Here is a 27778-nt window from a genome sequence, read left to right as displayed (position 1 = left end):
CGGTGAGTGACGGAGCCGAAGGCCCATATCCTTTTCCTTACACTTCCCAGTCCTTTCCTTCATTCCTCTCGTCGATCCTTTCTGAATCCCTGAACATAAATTAAAGTCGGCAATCCAATTTGTAGAGGCCTTACAGACCTTACTGTCTATCATTTAAATCGACTTTACGCCTCTTAAAACGTTTATGGGCGATGATAGCGCTGACAATCAGACGACCAACCAGCTCCATTGCCGACGATGACATTAAAAAGCAACACATTGGCAATAATTATAGAAATATAAATTTGATATAAATTGATTTAAATAATGTGTGTGTGTGATTCTTCAAGCTCCTAAGGAGAGCAATTTAAAATCATTTTAATCAGAATTTCATTTTATTTGTAAAAAGGAAAGGCGTGTTGTAACAACGGATCTAGTTTCTGGTAAAATTTCCGCTTGCGCGAGTTTTTTTTTACATTTTTATGTGTAACATGAATAATTTATATTACACGGAATAGCTTTGAAGTCCGAATTGAAGAATTGATTTTGTACATAGATGGAGCAAAAACGTTTTAATTTGCTATCGCTTACTAGTTCGACGGCATTTAATACGCAATATCCTACTAATATTTTAAACGCGAAAGTTTGTAAGTATGGATGGATGTGTGAATGTATGGATGTTTGTTACTCTTTCACGCAGAAACTACTGAACCGATTCCAATGAAATTTGGTACCTAGATAGTTGGACCACAGGAATAACACATAGGCATCTTTTTATCCCGATATTCCTACGGGATATAGGACTCTTTAGCTTCAGCTTTTTTTTTTCTTATATCAGTATACTAGCTGCGCCTCGCGGTTTCACCCGCGTAAGTTCGTATCACGTAGGAATATCGGGATAAAAAGTTGCCTGTATGTTATTCCAGTTGTCCAGCTGTCTACGCACCAAATATCATTGCAACCGGTTCAGTAGTTTTTGCGTGAAAGAGCAACAAACACACACACATCCTTACAAACTTTCGTATTTATAATATTAGTAGGATAGGATGTCCGTAAGTTGAAACAAAGTTTAATGCTCAGTATTTACATAGGTATACTAATTAATAGGTTATTCACGTGCGTAGTGTGGCAATGTGATGCAAACATTAATTCCTTAGGCATTAAACCTGTAAGTCTAGGCAAACCTGATAATTGCATAAGTTGATTGAAATGAATTTGTGAATGGGTACTCACCTTGACTTGAAAGTAAGACATTGCGTCCTATCTATACTAATATGAAGACGACTTTGTTTAAACGTCGTAATCTAGAAAATGCTGGTTTGAATTTAATTTTTATGCTAGTCCATTTATTGAGGAAGAGTTTATTGACCAATAGGTGGAGGTCATCAACGAAAATCGGTCAAGTGTAAGTCGGACTCGTGACACTAAGGATTCCCTACAAATGACTTAAAAAGGAAGAAAAGAGAGTGAAATTTGATATTGTATTAGTAGAGAACGAGAAAGGACATGGGTTAGGTAGGCGGAAAGTGCGGAAATAAAAATAAAAACTTTTTTTCCTCTTACCAATACATAAAAATCATCATCATCAGCCCTTATATGTTCCCACTGCTGGGACTCAGGCCTCCTATGAGGGTTCAGGCCATAAACCACCACGCTGGCCAAGTGCGGGTTGGCAGATGTCACATGTCGTCGAACTTTCGATTCTCGGACATGCCGGTTTCCTCACGTTGTTTTCCTTCACCGTTTTAAGCAGTGGTAATGTTATCTACATGTGCAGATAAATTGAGAAATCAATTTATTTCCTGCACGCTCGCCCGGTCTCGAACACCGACTTATCAATTTTGAAGTCCGATGTTCTCACCACTGAGCCACCACTGCTTTTAAATACATAAAAGTATAATATAATAACTGCTTCTGCCGAATCGTATCTTCAATGAATTTGGTTGTACGAGTGTGCTAGTGAGAGCGAAACGAAAGTAGGTGACGTAGACCTTGAGGCTTGAACACAGATTATATAATCGGTGTTGTAACAGATTAAATATATGATCTGTACAAACTGTATAATAAGGTATGCGACGGGCTGGCGAGACGCGAAAAAAATAAAGCCTTCTAGCATACCCTGCCACGCGTTGCTGTGGCTGACTAATAATTAAAAATATTAAGATTATAAATTATTGGGATAATTAATAGAAATAAAAACTATCCTACATCTTAAGTTGGACCAAATTACACATAAAATGCCAAATTTCATCAAAATCGGTGGAGTTCGTGAAGAGTTCATTGGGAACATACATCATGACACTTGATTTATATATAAAGCCTATGTCAAGAATAATGTAGATGTAGATATACAAAAATAAAACGTTTGTTTGAAACCGCGTCTATCGAGATATTGAATAATATCATATTTAACAAAAAACTAAACCGTCTTCAAATTATCAGAACAAAACCAGTCTATGCTAATATCTATATATATAAAATTCTCGTGTCACAGTTTTCGTTGCCATACTCCTCCGAAACGGTTTGACCGATTCCTCTGAAATTTGGTAAGCATATTGGGTAGGTCTGAGAATCGGCCAACATCTATTTTTTATCCCGATATTCCTACGGGATACGGACTTACGCGGGTGAAACCGCGGGGCGCAGCTAGTAATATATAATATAATAATATTATAAAGCTGAAGAGTTTGTTTGTTTGAACGCGCTAATCTCAGGAACTACTGATCCGTTTTGAAAAATTCTTTCAGTTTTAGATAGCCCATTTATGCGGATGGTTTTAGGCTATATATGTACCCAGGCCAAAGCCGGGGCGTACCGCTAGCTTCAAATAAAAGATGAATCATAAATACAGTTATAACCTACACCTTGTTTTAAAATCGGTGGAAAAAGGTAATAATGTGCTTGCTCTTTTTGCTGTTCTTGAGTCACGTGAGAGAAAAAGTTCATATGTGAAATTATGAAATACCAGTTTTTGCCCGCGGCTTCGCTCGCGTTGAATTCGCAGTAGTTTAATAAGATGTTATTACACATACTTCCTCTTGAATCACTCTACCTATAAAAAAACCCCATCAAATCCGATGTACGCATCAACATAATGAATCTGATCTCTATGACTCGCACTAGTATTATATGTTATTGTTCACACCTCCATCCTTAATTCATTTAATATTTAAAACTGTAAAACTTCAAAAGTATTATAAGATTTAAATTCTTATGTAGATATTTAGCGCTGAAATTTAAGTCTCCAATAAATATTCTATCGCATTCTCAAGATTTATACTAATCTTCTTTGACGTCTTAACTTTTGAACATCGAATAAATCAATACTCAATAATACAAGATTTAATTACCGAACGATGCCAAAGACAATCGTGAGACTTTTACGATAAACGGCTGTGAGAATCGATAATTGGGATCTGGGACGTGTCAGCTGTTACGTTATACGCGGATGTGACACGGTTCGCGGTTAGACTGCGTATAACTACACTCGCAATTGGTTTTGCTCGTGTTTTTGTATGTTTGTAACGTCACGCAAAAAACATTGGACCGATTTCAAAAATTCTTTCACTATTAGATAGGTTCAACTTCATTCAGTTACATAGGCTTTATATGTACCACTAGATAGTAATTAATAATAAATAAACTAAAAAATCGCTTCGTGTTTTAATTTCTTGATGCAATTGCATTTTATTTTTGGTTTGGGTTTCTATTAAATTTAACCGACTTTCCTGAAATAGCAGGTTAACAAAAATTGATAAAGTGTTTTTTTATGTTTTTTGTGGACAAAACTCACGAACTGTTTAATTAGATTTTTTTCTTATTTTCTTAATTTAAATTAGATTTTTTTCTTATTTTCTTAATTTAATTGAAAACGTTTAAAAATGGAAAATTTATAGAGTTTCATCTCCTTTTTGTTTTAAGCAATGATTTGGATTTTAACATATTTTCAAATACTTGCTTGCTTGAAAATTGCTTGAATTTTTTTGTAAAATAAAGCATTTTAATATAATATATATTTAACTAGCTGCACCCGGCAAACGCTGTTCTGCCTTACTCTTATCATTTAGGGGTATGAAAAATAGATGTTGGCCGATTCTCATAGATACCGGATAAATATGAAAAATTTCATCAAAATCGGTCAAGCCGTTTCTGAGGAGTATGGCAACGAAAACTGTGACACGAGAATTTTATATATTAGATTAATAATAACAAAAATGCTTATATTTGATTATTAATGAAAGCACGTTTTTGCCTTACTTTTTTTCCTCTTAAGGTTCTCGATCATATGAAGGGCCGGCAGATCTCAGATTTTGTTAAGAATTGTATTGCGTATGATACGACTTTCTCTATTGCGGCATCGCTTGCGGCTGCCCGAACTTTTGTTTGGTCATTTGGTAGAGTGCGCGCGCAATCCACGACGCGTTTTGGAAAATAGCGTAAAAATTATAACAAATTCATTATAAAGTTACATCCACTGCTCTTGAATTAAAAGTGTATATAGTAAATAAAAATTAAAACATTTTTAATTATTGTGTAAAAACTCTTTGGAGTGCATTTTTAGCTATAAAAAAAAAATCACAAATTTGGCGGGAATCATGTTCCAATTTTAATTTTGTGATTGGAAGTGTTGTGACTTGTGTTGTGATCTCTAAAATGAAACGAAAATAAAACAAACTAATTGCAGTGTTTATAAAAATGATGCGATTTAAGAAATTAGTTTGGTTGTTTATTTTATTATGGGTTATTCAAGACTACGCTGTAAAGAGTGATATACTGTGGTATATATTGACGTGTGTAGTAGTATTTAGTGTAATATGGAACATAGTCACATATGATTATGACTATTGGGAAAACAGAGGTATATTTTCACCCCCGGCGTTACCCTTAGTTGGTCATATAGCAACAGTGGCGGCTTTAAAGGAGCAAGGTGGTGTGTGTTTTAAAAGGATTTATGATGAACATAAAGAGAAACGTTATTTAGGTAAGCAATAATAGCATTTTTTTATTGATTTTAACGATCATTTTACGAAAATTTTGTCAATAGAAAAATACCCAGCCTGAACATAAATTTCTTATTTTTTTTTCGTATATGTATTTTTACTTCTAATGTGTATCGTGTGTTGTTCTATATGTATCTTTTTGTATTGTATATAAGTATATGCTATTTTTGTGACGTTGAGAATAAATGTTCTTATTAAAATGTTATAGGGATATGTCTCTGTATCTAAATACATTTCATTAACGACATATAAAAGCATCTTACACAGATGTTTTTTTTATATATATATATATATAAAAAAAATAGCTATAGCTGCGCCCCGCGGTTTCATCCGCGCAAGTTCATACCCCGTAGGAATATCGGGATAAAAAGTTGCCTATATGTTATTCCAGGTGTCCAGCTGTCTACGTACCAAATTACATTGCAATCGGTCGAGTAGTTTTTGCGTGGAAGAACAACAAACACACACACATCCTACAAACTTTCGCATTTATAATATTAGTAGGATTATACATAAATGGTTTTTATCTTAATATGTCCCTTATTTTTATTTGTTTATGTTAGAAAAAGGATTCAACGAAGGTTAACCCGTTCATTTTAATTAAAAGTTCTTATATTTATGTATGAACATTAAGTTTTAATTCAGATGAAATACTAGATATTCAGATATCTAAATCATATTGCATGCGAACATTTGAAACGTTACAATGTAGTATGTATATTTGTTTACAATTAAATTGCTTAACACTAACAATTAACTAACTGATTATCTCATCTCCTGTTTTTAACTGAGTAATTTCAAAGAATTGTTACAAAAACGAATTATAATTCAAGTCGATTTAAATTTATACTATATTATTAAATTGTATAATATATCCAGTGGTCAATTGCCAATTTATTACTAATATTATAAGAAGAGTTTGTTTGTTTGAACGCGCTAACCTCAAGAACTGCTGGTCCGATTTGAAAAATTCTTTCAGTGTTAGATAGCCCATATATTGAGGAAGGCTATGAACCACGGGTGAAGCCCGTATAAGTATAAAATATATGTTTGCATCAATAGCGGTAAAGCAGTTTTCATAGAAGCCAATGTTTAATAATAAACATGCCGATGTTTCAAAATGACTTTAACAATTTCAGGCCTATGTCACAGGTGTCTATACCTACGTTTGATATTGATTATATGAAAATATAATGACGATTTTTTTTTGTTTGGACACGCTTATTTCAGCGACCACTAGACCGATTTCAATAAATCTTTCACCAATGAGCGAACGTTAAATGTTTTCTCGACAATACTTAATCTAATGCTATTCTCATTGATTTTAATTACCTTGTTTTTACTCACCCACGTCTAGTTATTTCCGTCTATTTGAAGGGTTGCTTGGCAGAGAACGCTACCCAGCTATAGTACCAGCTTTTGCTTATATTGCCTTAAATATACTGTTTACCTGTCATGTTTTTATTAACAATTAGCAATAAAGAATTATCATTTCATACGATGAGGGTATTTTTTAAAATTCTGATTGATTCACTATCACTGTCACAATTAAATCGAATCTTATTTAACTAATACATGTAACTAATAAATACATATCACGGAAAAATCCGCCAAGCTATTTACTCTGCGTTATGTGCTATTGACATATAAATGAATACATAAATGCATACAATAACAATGCATACATACGCGCTCGACCAAATTACATAATCCTCCTAGCGTATTTGGAACAGAAACAAAATAGTGAATAGTATGCGAAAATTAAAGTTTTTTTTTTTAATAAGACCGGCTCTGTCCTCGTTCAGTTCCCGCGATTTTCCTAATATCCGTCGATTAATTTTATTTAACATTGATCATAGAAGTGGAATAATTGATAGGACCTTCACATTATACTGATTATGTTTGGCCTGTGATTAGTTAAGAACGCGTGTGCACAAATATCTAAAGGTATTGCTTGCCTCTCACGATGATAGATGAAAAACTTACAAAAAATTGGTGAAGCGCGAGTCGATCTTAACACTAAGAATTCCGTACGGATAGTTATATAGATTTTTTCTTTTCTGATTTTGTCTTCTTACCAACGACACTATGATTGCTTGGGTTAAAGATTTAATAATATTTTGTTTATATTACCGGATGTATTATCGGATATATTCATATCGGTTTCTTAGGAGTATATATCTCTGTATTTGCTTCTGTACATTGCCAAACGGTGATTTTTCTTCTCTTCTCTTCTCCTTGATTTTACGTGTTTATGTTACCAAAAAGGCGTTTAACGCCTTAAAAATTAAAACCACAGTCAAAGAAACTCTTTAAAAACCAACCCGTATCCATAATAAATACATACTTCCAGGTACACACCAATTCTACCAGCGCACTCTGGTTGTCTGCGATCCAGACATCATCAAACGCATGTGTGTGAACGACTTCCATCACTTCACGGATCGCGGGTTTAACTTCAATAAAGACACGGACCCTTTGGCTGAGTCAGTTCTGTTTCTGAAGGGAAACGAATGGAGGAGGCTGCGAGCGAAGATATCTCCTATATTCTCGTATGTATATCCAGTTTAATGGGCTAAGCATGATGCTAGTTATTCGTCTAATGGTACCGCAGGATAGGCCAATGCCTAGTTTATATTTTGTTTTAATGTTTATATTTTTAACTTTAGATCCTGAAATAATTGATTGATGCTAGTTTTATGCTGAGTGTTTATCTCTTTTCAAATATTCCAATGCATATATTTTGTTATTTAATAGTTCAAGTTTGCTTCTTTGTCTTTTTCTATTCAATATATATGTATACGGAGGCGGGCGAAGCTGCGGGTGGGAAACTAGTAGTATATAAATGGTAATAAAATTTGATCATATATTACTTATTCATCACATTTTTTATATAAAGCATACTATCTATATGAAGTTGATTAAGAAAATACTTTAAGGAAAATAATTAAACATTGATGGGGTCATTTCCTAATAAAATGTTCAACCTACCAAAGTTATAAAAAAATAACACTTATCCATTATATTTATAGGCCAAACAAACTCAGGGGAATGTTCCCTCTCCTCGAAAACACAGCTAACGAATTCTTGGTTCGCATAAAGAAACTCGCCAAATCGGGCTCTGAGGATAATAACAATAACATAACAGATAGAGGAATAAAAACTGATTCTAATAATGAAGACGTTAAAGTTAAAAATGGCGTGATAGTTGATTCGGAGAAACTAGTGGGTGGGTATACAGCAGATGCTATAGTGCCGTGTGCTTTTGGACTTAAAAGCAATGTCATGGACAATTCCCAGGATCCCTTCGCTGTGGCGTTACATGCGTTTTACGAAATGAGCTGGTTCAATATATTTGAGAAGTGAGTAATTGCTATATTTATATGTCTATTTTATATATTGTCAGTTTTAACGCCACTTACGTGGCGATTTTTAATAGGATTTTAGCAGCTTCACCTGTATGTTTGTGTAACCGACTCCTTTAGAATATGACCAGCTTTAAACGGTAAAAACTAAAAAAAATATACAATAGAATTGATAACCTCCTCTCATTTTGAAGTCGGTTGACAGAAAAACAAACAGACTTACGCATTAATTGCCTCAGTAACTCAATGGTGACTTATAGACTGACATAGTGATCTATCAATTCAACGAAATCAAGAAAATCAGACAGCCCAAACCGCTGGACCGATCGAGCTGAAATTTGGCATGCAAGATAGATATTATAACGTAGGCATCCGCCAAGAAAGGATTTTGATAAATTTTGATAAAATAGGGGATGAAAGTTATACCCTGAAAATTTATTAAGACCGCGCGGGCGAAGCTGTGTGGCAACAGCAAGTTTACTATCATCATCATCAGCCCATATATGTTCCCACTGCTTGGACACAAGCCTCCTGTGAGGGTCCAGGCCTTAATCCACGAACTTTTGATTCTTGGACAGTCCGGTGTTTTCCGTAATGTTATCCACATGTGCAGATAAATTGAAAAATCTATTTATTTCCTGCACGCACGCCCGCTCTCGAACCGCGACTTCGATTTTGAAGTCCGAGGTTCTCACCACTGAGCCACCACTGCTTTTTTATAGTTAAGTTTACTATATTGTGATAGAAATGTCACTTTTCAGGACAATGCGACAATTCTGGCCGGCCTTTGTGTTGTTTTTCAAAATCCGGATAATACCAAAGAAGACGCATGACTTCTTCTACAATATCGTGGCCAAAGTGCTGAAGGAGAGATCGAGAGGAGTGCAAGAGAAGAGAGGAGACTTTATAGACATGATGATGGCGCTTCAGAGGGAGGACTGCAAGAGCGACCTGGAGAACGACTATAAGATCAGTGAGTATGCACTCAAACTCAAATTCGAACTCAAACTCAAATTCTAACTCAAACTTAAAGCATATTTTTGTTCATATTAACTTGATATTACACTGATAAAGTTTTTATTTCAAATATAATAGCTTTTTCCCGCGGCTTCGTATGCTTCACGGTTTTTTAATAAACATTATAATTGATGTAAACATTTCGAATCACTTTATCTATAAAAAAAAACCATCAAAGTTCCTTAGATATAAGCATTCATACACACATACAGCCGCGGAAAGCGACTTTGTTGTAACTATGTAGTGATAGAGTAAAGTGTTTTTTTGCGCCTGCCATACCAGAATTGGCAAATATAATGAAGTGAAAATGATACGCCATTTAAAATAATATGCTAAAAATTTGAATAATTTAACAGTAAAATAACGTTATATTATTCGTAACATATCCTATTAATATTATAAACGATTAGTTTGTGAATATGGATGTATGGATGTTTATTATTTCATGCCAAAACAGCTTATCGTATCTGTATGATAGATGGTAGAGAGATAGATAATTCATAGTCTGGCTAAGCACATAGGCTGCTTTTTAACCGGCTACCACGCGAGTGACGCCGCGGGTTACAGCCAGTAATAAATATAAAAAAGCGTACGTGTAATTAATATATAAACATATAAAATTCGTATTTTACCTAAATACGAAATGTTTGAGATAACTTCGTCGTACCCGCGACTTCGTTTGCGTTTTCAATAATTACTTAGATTGACTTTCACCCCTCCCCCCTCAGGCACCGTATTGATTTCCGGGATGAAAAGTAAATAAGATCCTTCCTCGGAGTAGGTGCTATAACCATACCAAGTTTCATCAAAATCTGTTCAGTAGTTTTTGCGTGATTCGCACTCGGGATACAGACAGACAGACATACAATTTTTTTTTAAATTGCATTTTATACTTTAGTATCGACGATAAAACGCACTACAAAAAAAAAAAATTCTAAATATCTTTAATGTACAGAATTTGACCCCGACCATTTTTATTATAGGACCACAGGACAGTTCTTTGGCATTACTGTTATTTATTTAATATAAATAAATTAATAAATAACTTATTATATAGAACTGAAATGTAATATTGATATTATTTTAAACTAGCTTTTTCCCGCATTAATACATGTTATACATATAAACATTCTCCTCTTTAATCAATCTATCTATAAAAAAACTGCATCAAAATCTGTTGCGTAGTTTTAAAGATTTAAGCATACATAGGGACACACGGACAGAGAAAGCGACTTTCTTTTATACTATGTAGTGAAGAGGAACTACAGAGTTTGATGCCGGCTCTTCTCTGTAGAAACTGCTTTCCGAACCGGTGTCGAATGCTAAAACTATGTAATGACGATTCAAAAGTGCTTCTATAAGAAGACCAATTGAATAAATAAATGCTTGAGTTTGAGTTTGAGTTGAATTTATAAGTCTGCCTTAAAACTTCCACAGCGGACATGATTATATCAGCTAACGCGTTTATAATATTCTTGGGTGGATTTGAGACGACTTCATCCACGCTGGCCTTTCTCTTGCTGGAGCTGAGTGTACATCCGGATGTACAGAAGAAGCTGAGGGATGAGATCCAGCAGGTGTTGAAGGATGGCTTCTCCTATGAGAGTCTGCAGGAACTGACTTATATGGAGATGGTGATACAAGGTTAGTGGTGGGATATATAGTGGCTAAGACTTGACTAAGATCCTGATAAATATCAGGACTTAGCAGGTTTTAACGATTTGTTTGCTGTTTTGAGATCTTCTGAATATATTTTGGGTTTGATTAATGGATTTTATTCACTTAGTATCTACCGTAACGAAAGTTATTAAAATTGTTTGTTTTTCATCGTAATAAGATGTTTGGTCACACTTAAAATTTCAAAAGATTGTTTAATAATTGGAGTTTTTTATCCATTTATATCTATGATTTCCGGTTTCTTACAGTTTTTCAGAATCAATAATATTTTTTTATTTCAAAATTTATCACTTATAAAGCATTTTAATGCTATAAAACTAAAAATTAAACTTCATAATATCATTGAAATAACGTTTCGTATTGGTTGTGATGGTTCTTAATCATCTCAATAGATGGCGTGGGGTTTCCCTTAGGCACATAAAACCGAAAGACTAGAAGAAATTCAGTAGCAAAAAGACGCGGGTTCGAAACCCGCCTCGTCCCCCCGCCCCCATCGAATTTTTTCAATTCTCTCGATCAATAATATTTCCAATATATCTTATACATACAATTAATATTTTATTCATATTAACGTATTTAAACTAGAAACACTTCGCCTATACCCCCCGTTCCCCACGATACAACGCATGTGCACCCGGGACTACCCCATCCCGGGGACCAGCGGGGTGGTGCAGCGCGGGACCATCGTGCTGTTCCCCACCCTGGGGGTGCAGAGGGACGAACAGGTAGGACTGCCTTACTTACTAGGGTTATAGTGGTATGGAAAATAGATGTTGGTTGATTCTGAGACTTACAGACAGACACACTCACACACACACAACAGATCATAATAGAAAACAACGGCATATCTATAAACGAGAAGCATGCAAAAATTTCATAAAAATCAGTCCAACCATTTTGTAGGAGTACGGTAACTAAGATTGTGACACGTGAATCGTCCGATCGGTCCAGCGGTTTGGGCCGTGCGTTGATAGATCACTGTCAGTTAGTCACGTTTGAGTTAATATATATTTAATTTAGAATATATAGATTTTGTATTGAATGTTAGAATTTATATATATTAATGTCAATAGTGGTTAAAGAAATATATATAATTAATAACTGAATTAGCGAGAAGTTAATTTTATGAATTTTATGAAATAGATAAATCATTTATTATGGTTAATTGGTGTTTTTTTTATTTTTTGTGAGAGTCTCATATTGTGGTGGAAGTGATTTTATTTTATTGCTCTTATGAAATTTTGATTATTTGTAAGACTTCGTCTATGACAAAAACTTTTTTACCTCATTTAACTTAAAAAAACGCCTTATAATTTTTTTTACTTTTCTTAAATGACATATGATTTATAATTTACCTAATTTAAATAAAAAATCACTATTATATAATATTTATTCGATTCACATACACCAGTATTTCGAGAACGCGTCCCAATTCGTCCCAGAGCGGTGGGCGGAGGGGCGCGCTCTGCCCCCGCCCGGCGTGTACATGCCGTTCGGGGACGGGCCCCGCTATTGTATAGGTGAGTTGTAGATGAAAAAATTATTAATTACAATTTTAGTAATGTTTTTTGGTGTGTTTTTAATAAATAATGTTGAAAAAATTAAAAAAAAGTTGACTTTTATAATTATTAAATTTTCGGTCAAATAGTGAATTAATGAGTTCAGTATAAAAAAAAAAAAATATTTATAAGAAATGTTAACAAAACAACTAAACATGACAAGTAAGAGCTTTTGAATATAAAAACAATCATCAAAATCGGTTCACCCCGTAAAAAGTTACGAGGTAACAAACACACATAAAACATTTGAATTGAGAACCCTCTATTTTGGAAGTTGGTTAAAAATACAGTCGAATGCAGAACCTGCTCCTATTTTGGAGTCGGTTAAGAGCTGACGTTCTCTTTGATATTAATTTCAAAAACAATTCAATGTATTGTATTTAATTACATTTCACTTGAAACTTGAAGTGAGCATTTTTTCTCTTCAACGTAATTTCAACTCTTTGCCTTGTTGTTAAAGACTATTTTTACTTAAATTAAAGACTATTGTTGTTTTTATAAAGTTCTTAGAAATATGTGTCGACTTGTTGACTTGGGAAATTTAACATTGACCTTTTGTTGTGTTATAGTTTTATGTATTAAAATAATGGTATTTATTATGTAATTATTATTAGTAATTATTTTAAGCATTTTTAAGGATTTTTTTAAATAATCAACATGAATACATGTCGATAAAATTGCATTTTGCGTTGAATTTAGGTATGTTATTATTGATAACTACTGAACCAAGTTTGATGAGATTATGAGCTGTTTTATATTTGAGTTTATTTTTGAGTTAAACAATAATTGATCAAACTCCGACGCGAAAACATAGATTTTACAAGTTTAACTCGATATCTGTCTGTGAAATGTCTATGATGCATCGTAGCTCCTGAACGTATGAACCGATTTTGATTTTACTTAAAAGATAAATCAATCAGGAGTGTTTTTAGGTATTTTTATCCAATATGTCTGTCATTATTTTTATTATTTTTTCAATTTAAATTAATTTGACGCTATACGTAATATTACGACAAATAAATAATTAAAATTAAAATTACTTTTCCTTTGTGTGTATATTTATGGATTTACAAGACACAAATATAAAAAATTCCGATCTGAAGTCCGTTAATATTAATGTATGGAAAATACACAAAACACACTTTTTTTAGGAAAACGTTTCGCTATCATCCAAATGAAGTGTTGTCTGGCTCGGCTTCTCCCACACGTGGTGATAAAACCCGTGAAGGGCGCGGAGCCCCGTTTGGGGCCCTACGAAGCGGACCCTTTGTGCCCCATGACCCTACACCCCGCCGACTCCAGAGTTATTATAAGTTTATTATAATCGAAATAAAAACAATTTTTTGTGATTTTTTTTTATAATGAAAAAAAATGTCAAAAAACTTCGATGTAAGAAATGCATTTTCTGATAACATACAATCGATTTGTGTTAATTGTATCTGTTTGTTGTTATTTTAAATAATCTAGTTACCAAATAAATAAATTACGACGCACAGTGTTTTCTTTATTTCTTTTCATATTCCAATATTTTTAAATTAATTTTAAATATAAGCAAAACCTTCAAATTGTCAGAACTAGACCAAATTTAAAACAGGCTACACGGGCACCAGCGTTCAAATAAAATTAGGATCGTCAAAATCTGTTCACCCATTCGAAAGTTCTGAGATAACGAAGCCAAAAAGCATATCAGTCGATTTGATAATCTCGTTTTATCGAAGTCTTGCTTGCTATTTAACTTATAAAATGTATTACTTATATATTACTATACTTTTAAATCCTATAAATAGCAATACTTACAGTAAAGATTATAAGTGTAAAGTATACTAATAAACCTTTACACACATACACAGAAACAGCTAAATCGATTTTGACAGGACTTAATTTGGCAGAGTAACTAACAAGGAGCTAGATAGTTTTCATCTTATAAAATAAATTTCAAAACATGGCCTTACGCGGACGAAGTCGTGACTAATTAGATAATAAACTACACACAATAATTTTTGGTTCCTACAATGCTAAACATAACCCTCTTTCAGGAGAAGTCGGATAAGTTCATTCTTAAGAAACAATATCATACGTTATATTTCTCCAATCATCAAATCTTTTTGTTTATAAAGCAAATCTTTGATTATTTAACAAGCGAATAAAAATATTACATCAGTATGCATCAGCTATTCAAACGATGTGCTTGTCTGGAGTGGTCTGCAATTAAAACGAATTAAAATAATAAATATATAATTCGCGATAAACCAAGTCATACAAGGATGGAAGTCAATGGTAAGTCTAAACTTTTATAAACAATAACATTTTTTTGTTTGTTTGTTTGTAGGATTGAAGTCGAAAAGTACGTGAACCTATTTTTATTAATTAATAATAAATCAAAAAAACATTCTTTTTATTTAATGTTTTATTGTTTAAATTTGAAAAGCTATATTTTAACGAGTAACATATAGCAGGCGATGATTTTTTTTATTTAAACATGTGCTCCTACCCGGCATTGCCCATGGTACAAGTATAGCCTAGAACTCAAACACACACTTTTCCTAAGATTAACGAGTCCAAACAAACAAACAAGTTAAACAGATTTATTCTACTAGTATAGATTTAATCAATTACGGGTATAAAGAATTGAAACTAAAATAAACTAAAATATAAAATGTTTTGGGGTAGATAGAAAAAATGAGGGTAATTTTTAAAAACATATTGTTGCTGTGTTTTTCTACAGAATATTGTCAAAAAAGATAACTTACGATTAATCAATATGTTATTTGCTTACCTAGTAGGTTTACTTTCCTACTGATATAATGATATAACTAGCTGTGACCCGCGGTTGAAACCGCGTAAGTCCGTATCCCGTAGGAATATCGGTATAAAAAGTGCCTATGTGTTATTTCAGTTGTCCAGCTATCTATGATGCAAATTTCATTGCAATCGGTTCAGTAGTTTTTGCGTGAAAGAGTAACAGACGCACACATACATATGCATCCATCCTCACAAACTTTCGCATTTATAGTACTTATTATTATTCGCCAGTAGATGTCAGGAAGAGTCATAATAAATTGGGACTACTCAAACGCCTCCTATTTGTTAAAAAAAAACACGAATAAAACACGAATATGACATTTTCTAAAAAAGATTTCTAGCTAGATCAATTTATCGGTCCCGAAACCCCCTATATAGTAAATTTCATGAAAATCGTTGGAGCCGATTCCGAGATTCCAATTATATATATACATGCATATATATATATATATATTCGTATGCGAATCGCCCACACCTTTTTTAGTTCTGATTCTTAGAGTGGTATATGAAACAGTAATAAATATGTATACATATAAACAATTTAAAGATAAATACATTTTCATTTTCCTTTTTGTATACCTAGGTTATATTATAGTCCTAATATATGTTATAGTCAAACTTCAAGTGTAACGCTTCTCGGATTGAAGCGCAAACGTCTTAAAGTACTATTATATATAAAAATTTACTAATTTAAATTCACAATTACCTCTCTCTGCATTTTTATGCCTCTGACCCTAACAGGATTTTGTAAAAGCATCTTTATCGGTTTTTATCTTCATCCTCATCGGATAATATACCTTGGATTGGGGAGCAAGGAAATTAAATAAGAAATTGTCCTCGTCTGATGGATAGCGAAGCGACGATTGTGCGTTTTCACCAGTTAAAACTAGTTGTTTGTTGCCCTAGATACAATAGCAAAATATAAGTATCAATATTGGCATGACTTTATTAAAAAAGTATGTAGCTATCATACAAAGAGAATATAAATCTTGTAGGTGTATTCAATGTTCTAGCGATGCGTGCGTTTGTACAACACAAACCTTCTATTTTTGCCTTTTGGTTAGAAATAAGTGTGTCGGGACACCCAAAGGAATATAACGTGAGGACACGCGTATCGCAGAAGCGCGGTGGCGTTTTTCATCCTTATCTTAAAATGTTCTGTATTTGGGCGTAATATATTATAAATATAAAATATGTTAAATATCTAATATCGGTAATGCTATAAGCTGCTTGCTTCGCATTCTTTCGAGTTACACGAGCATTAAAATTGAATTTCAAAATTTTATAATGAGTTGATAGTTTATACCAATACATTAACAATACATAAATTCATGACGCTAATATCATTTCTATTAGATGTCACAGTTTTGTTTTGCTTCATGGAACATATTAAATTAAATACGCCTAAAACTCGATAAAACACGCTTCAACCCCGTTAAAAGTAAAGGAACATCCTTATCCCTCTCCCGCTGTCGCGCGTCCGAGCACAATGGCCCCGGAATAGTGGGCGAAGCCCCAGATACGGGGCTTTCATACCCACAGATAGTAATTACGATAAGGCGATATTAACTGACGTGGATAAAAAGAGCCACTTGACAGCAAAGGGCACTTGCCTGTGACGCGCCTTGAATGGCCGCTTTATTTTAATATAGAACTGTATTGTACAGTCTGTGACATTTATAAAGAACTTGGGTTTGAATTTGAAGTCGGTTATTGATTTAATAATAAAAATTGTATCTACCTATTTTACAAATGTGAATGTTTTCTTTGTTTATAATGGGCAACTTCAAATATTAATCATTATTTAATATATTATGATTATAAAAAATATTGGCAAGTGGCATACACTCGTAATAAATAAATAAATAAATAAATAAATAAATAAATAAATAAATAAATAAATAAATAAATAAATAAATAAATAAATAAATAAATAAATAAATAAATAAATAAATAAATAAATAAATAAATAAATAAATAAATAAATAAATATATAAATAAATAAATAAATAAATAAATGAATAAATAAATAAATAATCAATCCTAATCTGAATGCAACCGTAGATTGATCTAGCAATCCATTTACGGAGAAAAGCTTGTGGATAAAAAATTAAAGCAATGTTTTTGTATTGACATGCAGATTAGTGATCGTTCGGAAAAGTATTATAAGGAAAGATTGATGCTTATCATAGGTAGGAGATATATTATTATCTGTATTTTTAAGTTTTTGTTATGTACTAATGTTTTTAGCACTGAATAAAGATGATTTTATTATTATATTATATTATATGTGGGCGATTAACCATGTTCTTTGCTTATAGACTTGTCCAAAACGTACGGAAGCGGAATAATAACGTATAATACACGTATATATTTTAGACTAGCGGTCCGTCCCGGCTTCGCCCGTAGTACATATAAAGCCTATAGCCTTCCTCAATAAATGGGCTATCTAACACTGAAACAATTTTTCAAGTCGGACCAGTAGTTCCCGATATTAGTGCGTTCAAACAAACGAACTCTTCAGCTTTATAATATTAGTATAGACATAAATATTAAAAATGTAAACACTTCTTTTTTAGTTCATTTAGTTAACAACATATAATTAATTCAATATTCCAATAGGTTATTCCCATCGGTGGACTACTTTCTTTTCCTCACCCTTCCCATTATATTGCTTCTTTCCAGTCGTCAATCATTTCCTTATCCCTAACTCTTTAAAAGTGGGCAACACATCCGCAGAGGCATTACGTCTGCGAAAGTTCATGGACGGTGGTGATAGATTTTACAAACTATAGGCGTTTACAGTGTCTTGGAATATTTACCGTTATATTAAGTAATAAAGTAAAGCTTGGGATAACTGCATGTAACTGGTTTGGCGAATGTCTATGTATTTCAATTTATTTGTTATGTTAGCATAGGATTTGTATATCTGTATTTGTAATTATTGTCTGTGTTTTACCGACACGGCAAATATTGTTAATATTCACATGAAGTTTGCAATAGTGGTAGTGATCATAATTCAATTTGATTTGATTTGTAAGTAATTTTGCCAATAAATAGACTAAACGTGACAAATGAGATATTTTGAAATAGAAAAAAATCAATCACGAGGCGGGATTCAAACCCGCGTCTTTTTGCATAACCGCCTAGCCTCTGGGCTACCCGTGATCCCGCAGCAGTAATCGAATTTCTTCTACCCTTTCGGTTTTATGTGCCTAAGGGACAGCCCACGCCATCTATTGAGATGCTTAAGAACCATCACAACCAATACGAAACATAATTTCAATGATTACAATACTGTATCGATGAAATGCGCATATAAAGCATTTCAATGCTACAAAACTAAGATTTAAATTTTAACGTTACACGTTTGATAAAAGTTAATAAAACATATACAGGGTGTTCCACCGATGGTGTAATATGCTCAATGGTACGTATAAAATCATCAAAAAAAAAAATACGTAGTACGTATAAAAAAATCAAAAAGATAAACTTTTAAAACTCTTTCTGTACACCTCTAACTGGCCACGCGTCTACTTCTGCCACCCGCATGCACACTTACTTCTAAGATTATGTTTTTATAGGCACAATGCCTACATTAGCGGAGCGGTATGTGCCGGCTGAGCGAAGCTAGCGATGTTAGCATAGATTTAAAGAGAAAATGAAATAAGTTTTGTACGTGGTTTTGATGTTTAAGTGTTCTTTTAATCGTCAGAACTAGACCAAAATTAAATGTAACGGAACGGAGGGTATCAGATTTCAAATAAAAGAAAATAATCCAAAGCAGTTCTCCCAGTCGAATGTTCCTTAGAACTTAGAACTAGTATTATTAAAATATTGTTAAATTGATATCCTACCCCTTCTTTTGAAGTCAGATGAAAATTATATGTACAATGTACATTTCATTCCTATATCCATATTGTATGTACCATATTAGTAGCCAATGCTTTGTATGTGGCATCCTCATTTAAAAACAAGTTATTTGACCTTGAAAATGTTTTTATTTTTTCCGATGTAATATATTGAAATTTGGGCAAAAAAGACTAATAAATGTAATGAAAGTAGAATTGTATTATTTCTGTATATGCACGAAAAACTAAAAAAGCGTTCAAAGCTAATTCATTTTCTTAAATCCAAGTTTCTCTTTACAGGTAATATGATGTCGCTACAAACTGATACTGCAATTATGTCTACCCAAAAAACAGACGTTAGCCGAAAACCCTCATATTATGATTCTAAACCTAAAGCGATGCCCCGCCGATCACTGAGGATAAAGTCCTCTTTTACTAATTCAGAAAATGAAACTCGTATAAGATGCAAACACGTTCCTCCTCCACCAAAATGTCCATATCCTTTATATCCTACATTAAATAAAATAAGACAACATTTTTATTCAAGCCAACAATGCCATCAGCTCCACTATTTTCAGAGTTTCTCCCAGGTTCCCCTTAAACACAGGCCAGCAATATTTAATCTGGACTCTTCAAAATCGACGACGTATAGAGTGTTAAAAACAACATCGAACATAGCTGTTGTTAAGAAAATAGCGAGCGAAGTTCTTAATAATAGTAATGATACTAAAAGTGCAGAAAAACCAAACAAAGAACTGGATCGTAAAGCAGCAAATATAAAAATAGGCAAAGTTGAAAAATTGAGTACACATGCAAAGAAATGTAATGAAGTTAGACAAAATCGTAATGAAAAAATTGATGTCAAAAATTCACAACCACATGACATTCATAAAGAAGCAAAAGATGATCACAAGAAGCCAGTTTCAGTCGATGCAAAAAAGTCCGTGAACGTTTTGAATGCAGGATATTCACCACCAATACTACCAATACCTACATATCAAGAGGCTTTAGACATGTGGAAATTTCCGACAGCTGCATATTTGCAATACGTTTACGCTTATTCAAAGTTGATGGAGTAATCATCTTATAAGGGAGCATTCCTTAAACTTCAAAGACTGATAATAATAATAAAAGGTAGTCAGTATTGTGTGATGATATTAAAGTTGTTAAACTGCTGGATGGTCAAAATCATGTGTTAGTCGTTACTTGATAAGTTTATTCAGTTCACTTTTCCTATCTTTCACTAGTCCTATCTTTTTGGGAAATAATTGCATAATAAATTGTTGCATTTTCCATTATATTATAGTAGGATATATTGTAGAAAAATCAGTCCAGGGCGGCCACTATCGGTTCTATACATAATAGTCATTCTTTTATTCAACTTTGGTCTTTGGTCAACTTAGATTTTTTTTATTCACTATCAGACAGACAGTGAAGCCAGTGTCGCGTTATACCCTATGGATTCAGAACATTGGAAATGGAAGCTAATATCATTGTAATATTGTGTAAATTGTTTCGGAATCTTTGATCAATGTTTTAGTTCTGACAACGTAACTCGCAAAATCGATGTATGAGTATGTTTGTTATTTCGCTGTTTATATTCTCGTTTTGTTATATTTTTTCAATCGACTTCAAAAATAAAAGGAGGATTTTGTGTTCAGAACTTTAGAGTGCCCAAATTTTTATTTTTCTTTTTTTATTTGAAGCTTATCGTGTGATCCCATTTTGATTTGGTCTAGTTCTGACAATTTGAGGGCGGTTCAATTTTCTGTTAAAAGTATTCATTCTATAGACGTATAATTTACTTGAGTTGATGGAGAAATATTGTTGAATTTTCGTGTTATTTTATCCATTTTGTTATCTTTAATTATGAAAATGTTGTTAAAACTAACAAGTTATTAAGATTCTCTTGTTTAATATAGTTATATCAGTTTTGTACATTAAGCTATTGTTTTGGTTAAAGTTTTTGCATTTGGTATTGTTACTCGAATTGTATCGAGTGTCTGCTTTAAATTGGATATCACTAAATTATTTATGAATAAAATGTAGGTACCTTGTCTATATAACAGTTATCTGAGGATATATTTGTTAGTTTAAATGTTAAGCGTCTGGATGTCTAAGGAATAAATGTTTAATACTGTTTATTGTTATATATTATTTACTTTATGGACAAATATCCTTTAAAAGAGTAACTAACGAAATTCTTGCTGATTCTTGTTGGTAGAAGCGATCGTCCGAACGGTGATAGTTTTAATAAAGTGATATGCATAGTAAAAGTTTATATGAACAAAAATTTTTTGAATTTTGAGTTTATTATTTGTATAAAACATTATGTACAATCTCGATTTAAAATGTATGTAAATTCGATTATTCTGGTATATTAAAACTGTCAAATTAAGGACTATATAAGAGTGAAAGAGTGAAATATATGTAACTTGATTGTTTTTGACAAGGTGGTTCTTTAATGTGAGTCCTTGATTAAAACAATTTTTCAGTGTTGTAGTTTTGTTTCATTTTCACGATTATTATCTAACGTAATGTTGAGATTAAATGGTAACCATACAAGTATGAAAATGTAATTAACTTTTGTGTAAATCTCTTTCGATACTTCTTGGTAGGAATATTACGAAATAGGTGTCTTTCTTGACTGTATAAAATTATGGAAAATTTATCAACGGATCATATGTCACCTACCTATCGCAGCATAACTCATAAAAACCTTATTAAGTGAAAATAATCTAATTGAAACCTCTACAAAATTAAGTTAATAATAGGAAATGTTAAAACTGTAATCACTGAAAATTGTTCCAACGATTAAGCGAGTTGTCTTCGTGACTAGGCATTTTATAATTGTTATAGGTCTCTCATAATTTCGGAGCAATTTAAAGTTTGTCGAGTTTGCTTTCGCTGAGTAAAACATTTTTAAAATTTTGGTAATTCCGTATAAAGAAATATTATAAAATAGTTTTAATTTAAAAAATAGTCTCTGAAAAGTCTCAATTGGTAATACAATACACATAAATTACAAATATGCTTACCTAAATGGCCGAAACATTAATTGTGAATTGTCTTTCAAGAAAAATTATAGTCCTGTTTTAAGTCTTACTATATGATCTTCGTTTTCAATTGCATAGTCAAGTTTACAAATACAATTAGGCCTACGAATGATATAAATTATGATATCAATGAAAATATGTGTTGGTGGTTTATTGTAAAACAAATGTTATTCCATAAGATAACCCAACATATTAAACGTATTGATTTAGCTATTTTCCAAAGAACTCTAAACATATATTAATTTGTTCTACAACTTTTAATTGCAATAACCTATAAAAGAAACGTATCTGAACGTATTTTACCGCAATCATGGCACCATCTTTGAGACAGAATAATTCTCAAAAATATTATATAAAACTGATTTGTGACATCCTATATTATTGTGGTTTAGGTAACTGTTGGTATGAAGAAAAACAAGGAACTAAATTGCACAAATACCTATACAAAGCGTGGTCCATTTTCGCAAACGTCTTCGGCGTTTTAATTATTTTTAACGAAGTCTTGGCAAATGTGCGCAGCGATTTAACACCTAAAGAAAAGAATGATCTGATGCAATTCACATTTGGCCACCCAACGATTAGTGCCAAGGTCATGATTCTGTATATAAAGAAGGAAGAAATTAAGGCGTTTTTTAAAAGAATGTTGGACGACACAAGAAATTCGGTAGAAGATATAGAAAAGTATGCTGTAAAGAGAGCATTATTTTATTGTCTAGTGTTGATAAGTGTATTATCTTTAGCCCTGTTTTTGACGGTTGTCGATGCAGTGAAAGCGTATTTTGTACAAGGTTAGATATCAAAAATTGGGAATGATATTTAATTATTTAGTTTTTTTATGTAATAGCGGACAATTGAGCTGGTAACTCGTATCTGATGGTAAGTGATCTCCACCGCCCATGAATATTTACAGAGGTTGGGCTACAGCAAATCCGATGGCACCTTTTAGGAGGTAATGGACAGAGAAAGGATTGGTGACGGAACAAAGGATGGACTGGGAGAACCGAATGAAACACAGTAGCATGCTACTATTTCACGCGGACCTCCTGTTCGTGCGGAAGCGTGCTAGACTCCCACATCAAAATCTATCAAGACTAGAGTATAAAGGTTATATGTTTAAAAGGCCTTATTTTATGTGTATGTAAACATCAACCATATAAAGATATAAATAAATATACATTTCAGGTATACCAATAAGAACAGAAGTGATATTTTACCCGACATCGTCCGACACAGGAGTATTTGTGAATATTCTGCGGGTGTTCGTCGAAATACACTTCTGGTTGTTTATCATAATCATGACGTCAATTGATTGTTTGTCCCTCTGCTCCTTAGTATTTCTCGGCTTCAAGTTTAGGGGCGTGAGGATTTACTTTGAGAAATTAGCTGAAAAATTTAATAAACCTTCAATTATCAGTGAGGAGTTTGAGAGTGATTTCATAACTGGTGTTCAGTTACATGAAGATGCTTTGTGGTAATTGTTTCTGATTATTACTATAGTATAAAGCAAAGTCGCCTCCTGCGTCTGTCCCTATGTATGTATGATGAGATCTTTAAAACAATGCAACGGATTTTAAGGTTTATATGTATTATACATATTCTAAACATCTATTTAACTACTCTGAATTGAACAGCACGAAGTCGCGAGTAAAAGCTAGTATAGCATTATATTATGTGCTAATACTGCATGGTCACATTGATGAGAGTTATTTAATACGCAAAAGGCGTTTTATTCATATTATTTTACTTGTATTTAAAAATAACGGTGTTTTTATTTTTTATTTGATATGAACTTAATTCATTTCCACCTTAAAATTTTAGTCTTTCCACGTTTCGTTTTCACGTTGTTTATATGGTATAATAACAAAAAAATACATATTTTCTCGAATAATTATGTCCAAATATTTAACTCTTTCCTTTTCTAGGTGTGCTCGTAACGTTCAACAATCAATGGGATATATTTATAGTGTTCAAATCGTTGAAAGCATTACGTTACTTGTCATATCTTTATTACGATTAGTTGTGAGTACTATACGCATTATATTAACAAAACATTTAAAAAAGCAAACACATATCTTTATAGCTTTTACTAGAATCATTCAATGATGCATCAAAGGCGCAAGCCGCGTTCTTTCACGCAAAAAACAGATTACATCTCGCTCGCTCGTCTACATGACACAGGCAATTAACTTTCGTTATTCCATCCTGGAGCATGTACACTGTACAACCGTCGTGTCCTTTAACATTAAAAATATCTAGTCATGCACATCATTAGTGGCATTTCAAACAGAACGTTATTAGCGTGCGTCAGAGCGCTAACTCGACGCCGCGTTATGACGCATAGCTATAATGTAGGTACTGCGTTGTACTTGTAATACACCGTCAAACAGAGCAACAACGCTTTGAGACGCGACTTCGTGACGCGAGTACGCGTTATGTCGCAGTCATAGACGCGTTATACACCACAACTCGGCGTCATAGTGTGGTGTGAGCGTTCTGACGCAAGATGGGTACGCGTTCTATCTGCCAAAGCTATTCATGTATCACTATTAATACAACAGCTCTTATTGTGCTTCTGTGTGTGATGAAACTGCGTCAACAAAATGATATAATAATTCTTCAGGGTGCTGGTCACGCTAATCCAACACTGTTCGTTGTTGGGATGACAGCTACCATTTGCTTGGTGATATTGACAGGATCTTATATGATGGACGCCGCTGATGTGACACACGAGGTTTCTTTTATATTGTCCGCTCATTAAATAGAACGTAAATTATTCTGAATAGAACGCTCAGTATTTACACAGTCTTATATATATATTACATACTCACATTTATTTAAAATCAAAGGCCTTTTTAAAGCTATCTATATCTAATCAATTATCAAGTATTTGTCCATTGTGGTATTTTTATAATTCTATTTTCTTACATGTGACGTATGAATCTATAACAAAAAGAAGATAGCTCATCCTTTATATATCATAAACTGACTTATTTTTAATCTATACTAATATCTTAGAGGAAGAATTTATCAAGATACGTAAGCCATTTCTAGATATATTCAGGGTCAACCCGAGGCCGAAGGAAGCTGCTAGTGCGTCAATGAATTCATCAAATCCATCAACCATAACATCAACTTTCATTTTAAACACCCGTAATCCCTTTAGGCTTTACAAATTTCGACGGCAATTTTCCACTGCGGTTGGGAGAACGTCAAGGTCGGTCCTGGTCTCCGCACCACCATCGTGCTGGCCATACAGAGGAGCCAGGATCCAGTGTACCTCACTGCGTTTGGGGTTATTAAGCTCTCATATGCTAGTTTTATATCGGTGAGTATTGGACGCAAGGTTCTAATTGTCATTTAAAGCATATGCTTAATAGACATAAGCGCTATATTTGGCGGAAACAGGTATTTCGTATTTATAAAATATTTGCTGCGCCCCGCGGTTTCACCCTCGTAAGTCCGTTACCCGTAGGAATATCGGGATAAAAAATTGCCTGTATGTTATTCCAGTTGTCCAGCTATCTACGTACCAAATTTTATTGCAATCGGTTCAGTAGCTATTGCGTGAAAGCGTAACAAATATACACACATTCTTACAAACTTTCGCATTTATTATATTAGTAGGATCATTACAATAAACATCATTGATACGCAATTTCAAAAAAAATTACAAATTTTTATTCTAAATTATCAGACTCATTGTAATTAATGTTGGTAAAGGTAATTTTTTCTTTGTTTTATGTTTAATTGATAATTTTCTTCTTTACAGATTCTTCGATCGTCATATTCATTTTTTGCAGTTATGTATTAATGCATAATACGAGAATATAAGCTAATTCAGCTAATAATTAAATGCACAATATTTTCGTTAGTAGCCTTCTGGTCAGCGTGGTATCACCGTGAGATTATAATCTTACGCGCAAGCAAAAGTGTCGAAAAATTGTAATCCTTTTCTCGCAATTTCATACATAATTTTTCGTTTAACTATAACGCCATTATATCGCAGCTATGTATAATACTGAGAATTGATTTTTCCCAAACGTCTGTCAGATACAGGTTGCGATTTGACGAAGCATACACGAAAAGCAATTAAACTGCACCTAACCACACATCATATCGAATTCCTATTTCAACGTCAATGAAAATAATGCCTTAAATTGTAAGCACTACGTCTGTAATTGTTTCGTGATGAATTAGTTTAAATTTTCAATTTTGGCGGTGACAGATATAAACCAAGAATTCAACCAATACAGATATAAACCAAGTTTTCCTTTCTAGAGTTTTTTAATTATTAATTAATTGATAGAAGTGATTACATTCCCTAGTGAAAATTTAAGTTTTATATAACCTATTGATAATAATTACCTTGTATGTTTTTTTTTTATTTGAATTATTCCTCTTGGATAGTAATTTCAGGCTCTGAATTTTCAAGTCATAAACAAAATTATAGTCTATAATTGATATATTGGTGAGTTAACTACAGGATTTTCCCGTTTGAATCTTTTTAACAGCGTTGCCACTGATTTATGTTAACTGCTTTGTGTTTACGCTAATTGTGAATTATGTTACCAGTTTTTTTCAATTAAAATGTTGGTTATAGAAGCAGGAGCTACGTGATGCTGTGTTCTATTAGTAAAAGATTAAATACCTGTTTAAAACGTATTCTCAAAATCTTTTTAAGCTTTATGCTATTATTTAATACTAGCTGCGCTCTGCGGTTTCACCCGAGTAAGTCTGTGTCCCATAGGAATATCGGTAAAAAAGTGCCTATGTGTTTTTCCAGTTGTCCAGCTATCTACCTACCAAACTTCATTGCATTCGGTTCAGTAGTTTGCGTGAAAGAGTAACAAACATACACATATCCTCAGAAACTTTTGCATTTATAATAATAGTAGGATAGGATTTGAAAAATGTAAAGAATAATCTTCAAAGGCTTTAAAATTGAACTTTTTCGAATATTATTATATAGTATCATTATATAGCATATTATCATTTGGTGAAAAAAGGTAGTGAGATGTTGAGTTGATTGAATGCGAAGGAATCATAAAATTTTCTATAAACTTTACACTGGTTATTGGTGGTAATAATAATACGTTAACTATTATTAGAAAATAAGATTTAATGGTAGCTTGTAAATAATATGTCGATAACATACATATCAAAACACGAATTCTTCCATTGACTTGACCACGGTACGGCCAATGGACGGTGAAACATTTCATGAAATGCGACCACTTTATGAAACTCTCGGGCATTTCACGAAATGGGCAATTCTACCTATGACATAATATATTATGTCGTAGTATACTACGACATAATATATTTAATATTGCGCATTATAAATAAATTTTCCTTTTCCTCACTACTTTCCAGTCCATTCCTTAATTCTTGTCGACAATTCATTCTCAATTCATACTTCTGAGATAGGTCATGAGCTCAGTTGCCAGCTATGACATAAAACATATATTTATT

At 33.0% G+C, this 27778-nt stretch overlaps 3 protein-coding genes across 3 annotated transcripts; all 3 read left to right on the top strand.

Moving 5' to 3' along the window:
• Positions 1 to 4373: 4373 nt before the first annotated feature.
• LOC119839638 (cytochrome P450 6j1-like) lies at positions 4374 to 14084 on the top strand. Its single transcript, XM_038366036.1, has 8 exons — positions 4374 to 4960; positions 7333 to 7531; positions 8012 to 8341; positions 9106 to 9317; positions 10799 to 11005; positions 11624 to 11763; positions 12450 to 12558; positions 13749 to 14084. Exons 1-8 carry the CDS (start codon positions 4675 to 4677, stop codon positions 13919 to 13921), a joined length of 1656 nt encoding a protein of 551 aa, XP_038221964.1. The 5' UTR covers positions 4374 to 4674; the 3' UTR covers positions 13922 to 14084.
• Positions 14085 to 14776: 692 nt separating this feature from the next.
• On the top strand, positions 14777 to 20329 carry LOC119839812. Its single transcript, XM_038366252.1, has 2 exons — positions 14777 to 14874; positions 19551 to 20329. The coding sequence occupies exons 1-2, from the start codon at positions 14862 to 14864 to the stop codon at positions 20327 to 20329; spliced, it is 792 nt and encodes a 263-aa protein (XP_038222180.1). The 5' UTR covers positions 14777 to 14861.
• Positions 20330 to 22616: 2287 nt separating this feature from the next.
• On the top strand, positions 22617 to 26117 carry LOC119839811. The gene is made up of 6 exons (XM_038366251.1): positions 22617 to 23094; positions 23489 to 23777; positions 24229 to 24325; positions 24927 to 25037; positions 25470 to 25631; positions 26076 to 26117. Exons 1-6 carry the CDS (start codon positions 22617 to 22619, stop codon positions 26115 to 26117), a joined length of 1179 nt encoding a protein of 392 aa, XP_038222179.1.
• The last annotated feature ends 1661 nt before the right edge of the window (positions 26118 to 27778 follow it).

The sequence above is a fragment of the Zerene cesonia genome, chromosome 4 (assembly GCF_012273895.1).
Source record: "Zerene cesonia ecotype Mississippi chromosome 4, Zerene_cesonia_1.1, whole genome shotgun sequence".
NCBI classification, from domain to species: Eukaryota; Metazoa; Arthropoda; class Insecta; order Lepidoptera; family Pieridae; genus Zerene; species Zerene cesonia.
This window is presented reverse-complemented; position numbering and strand designations above follow the sequence as displayed.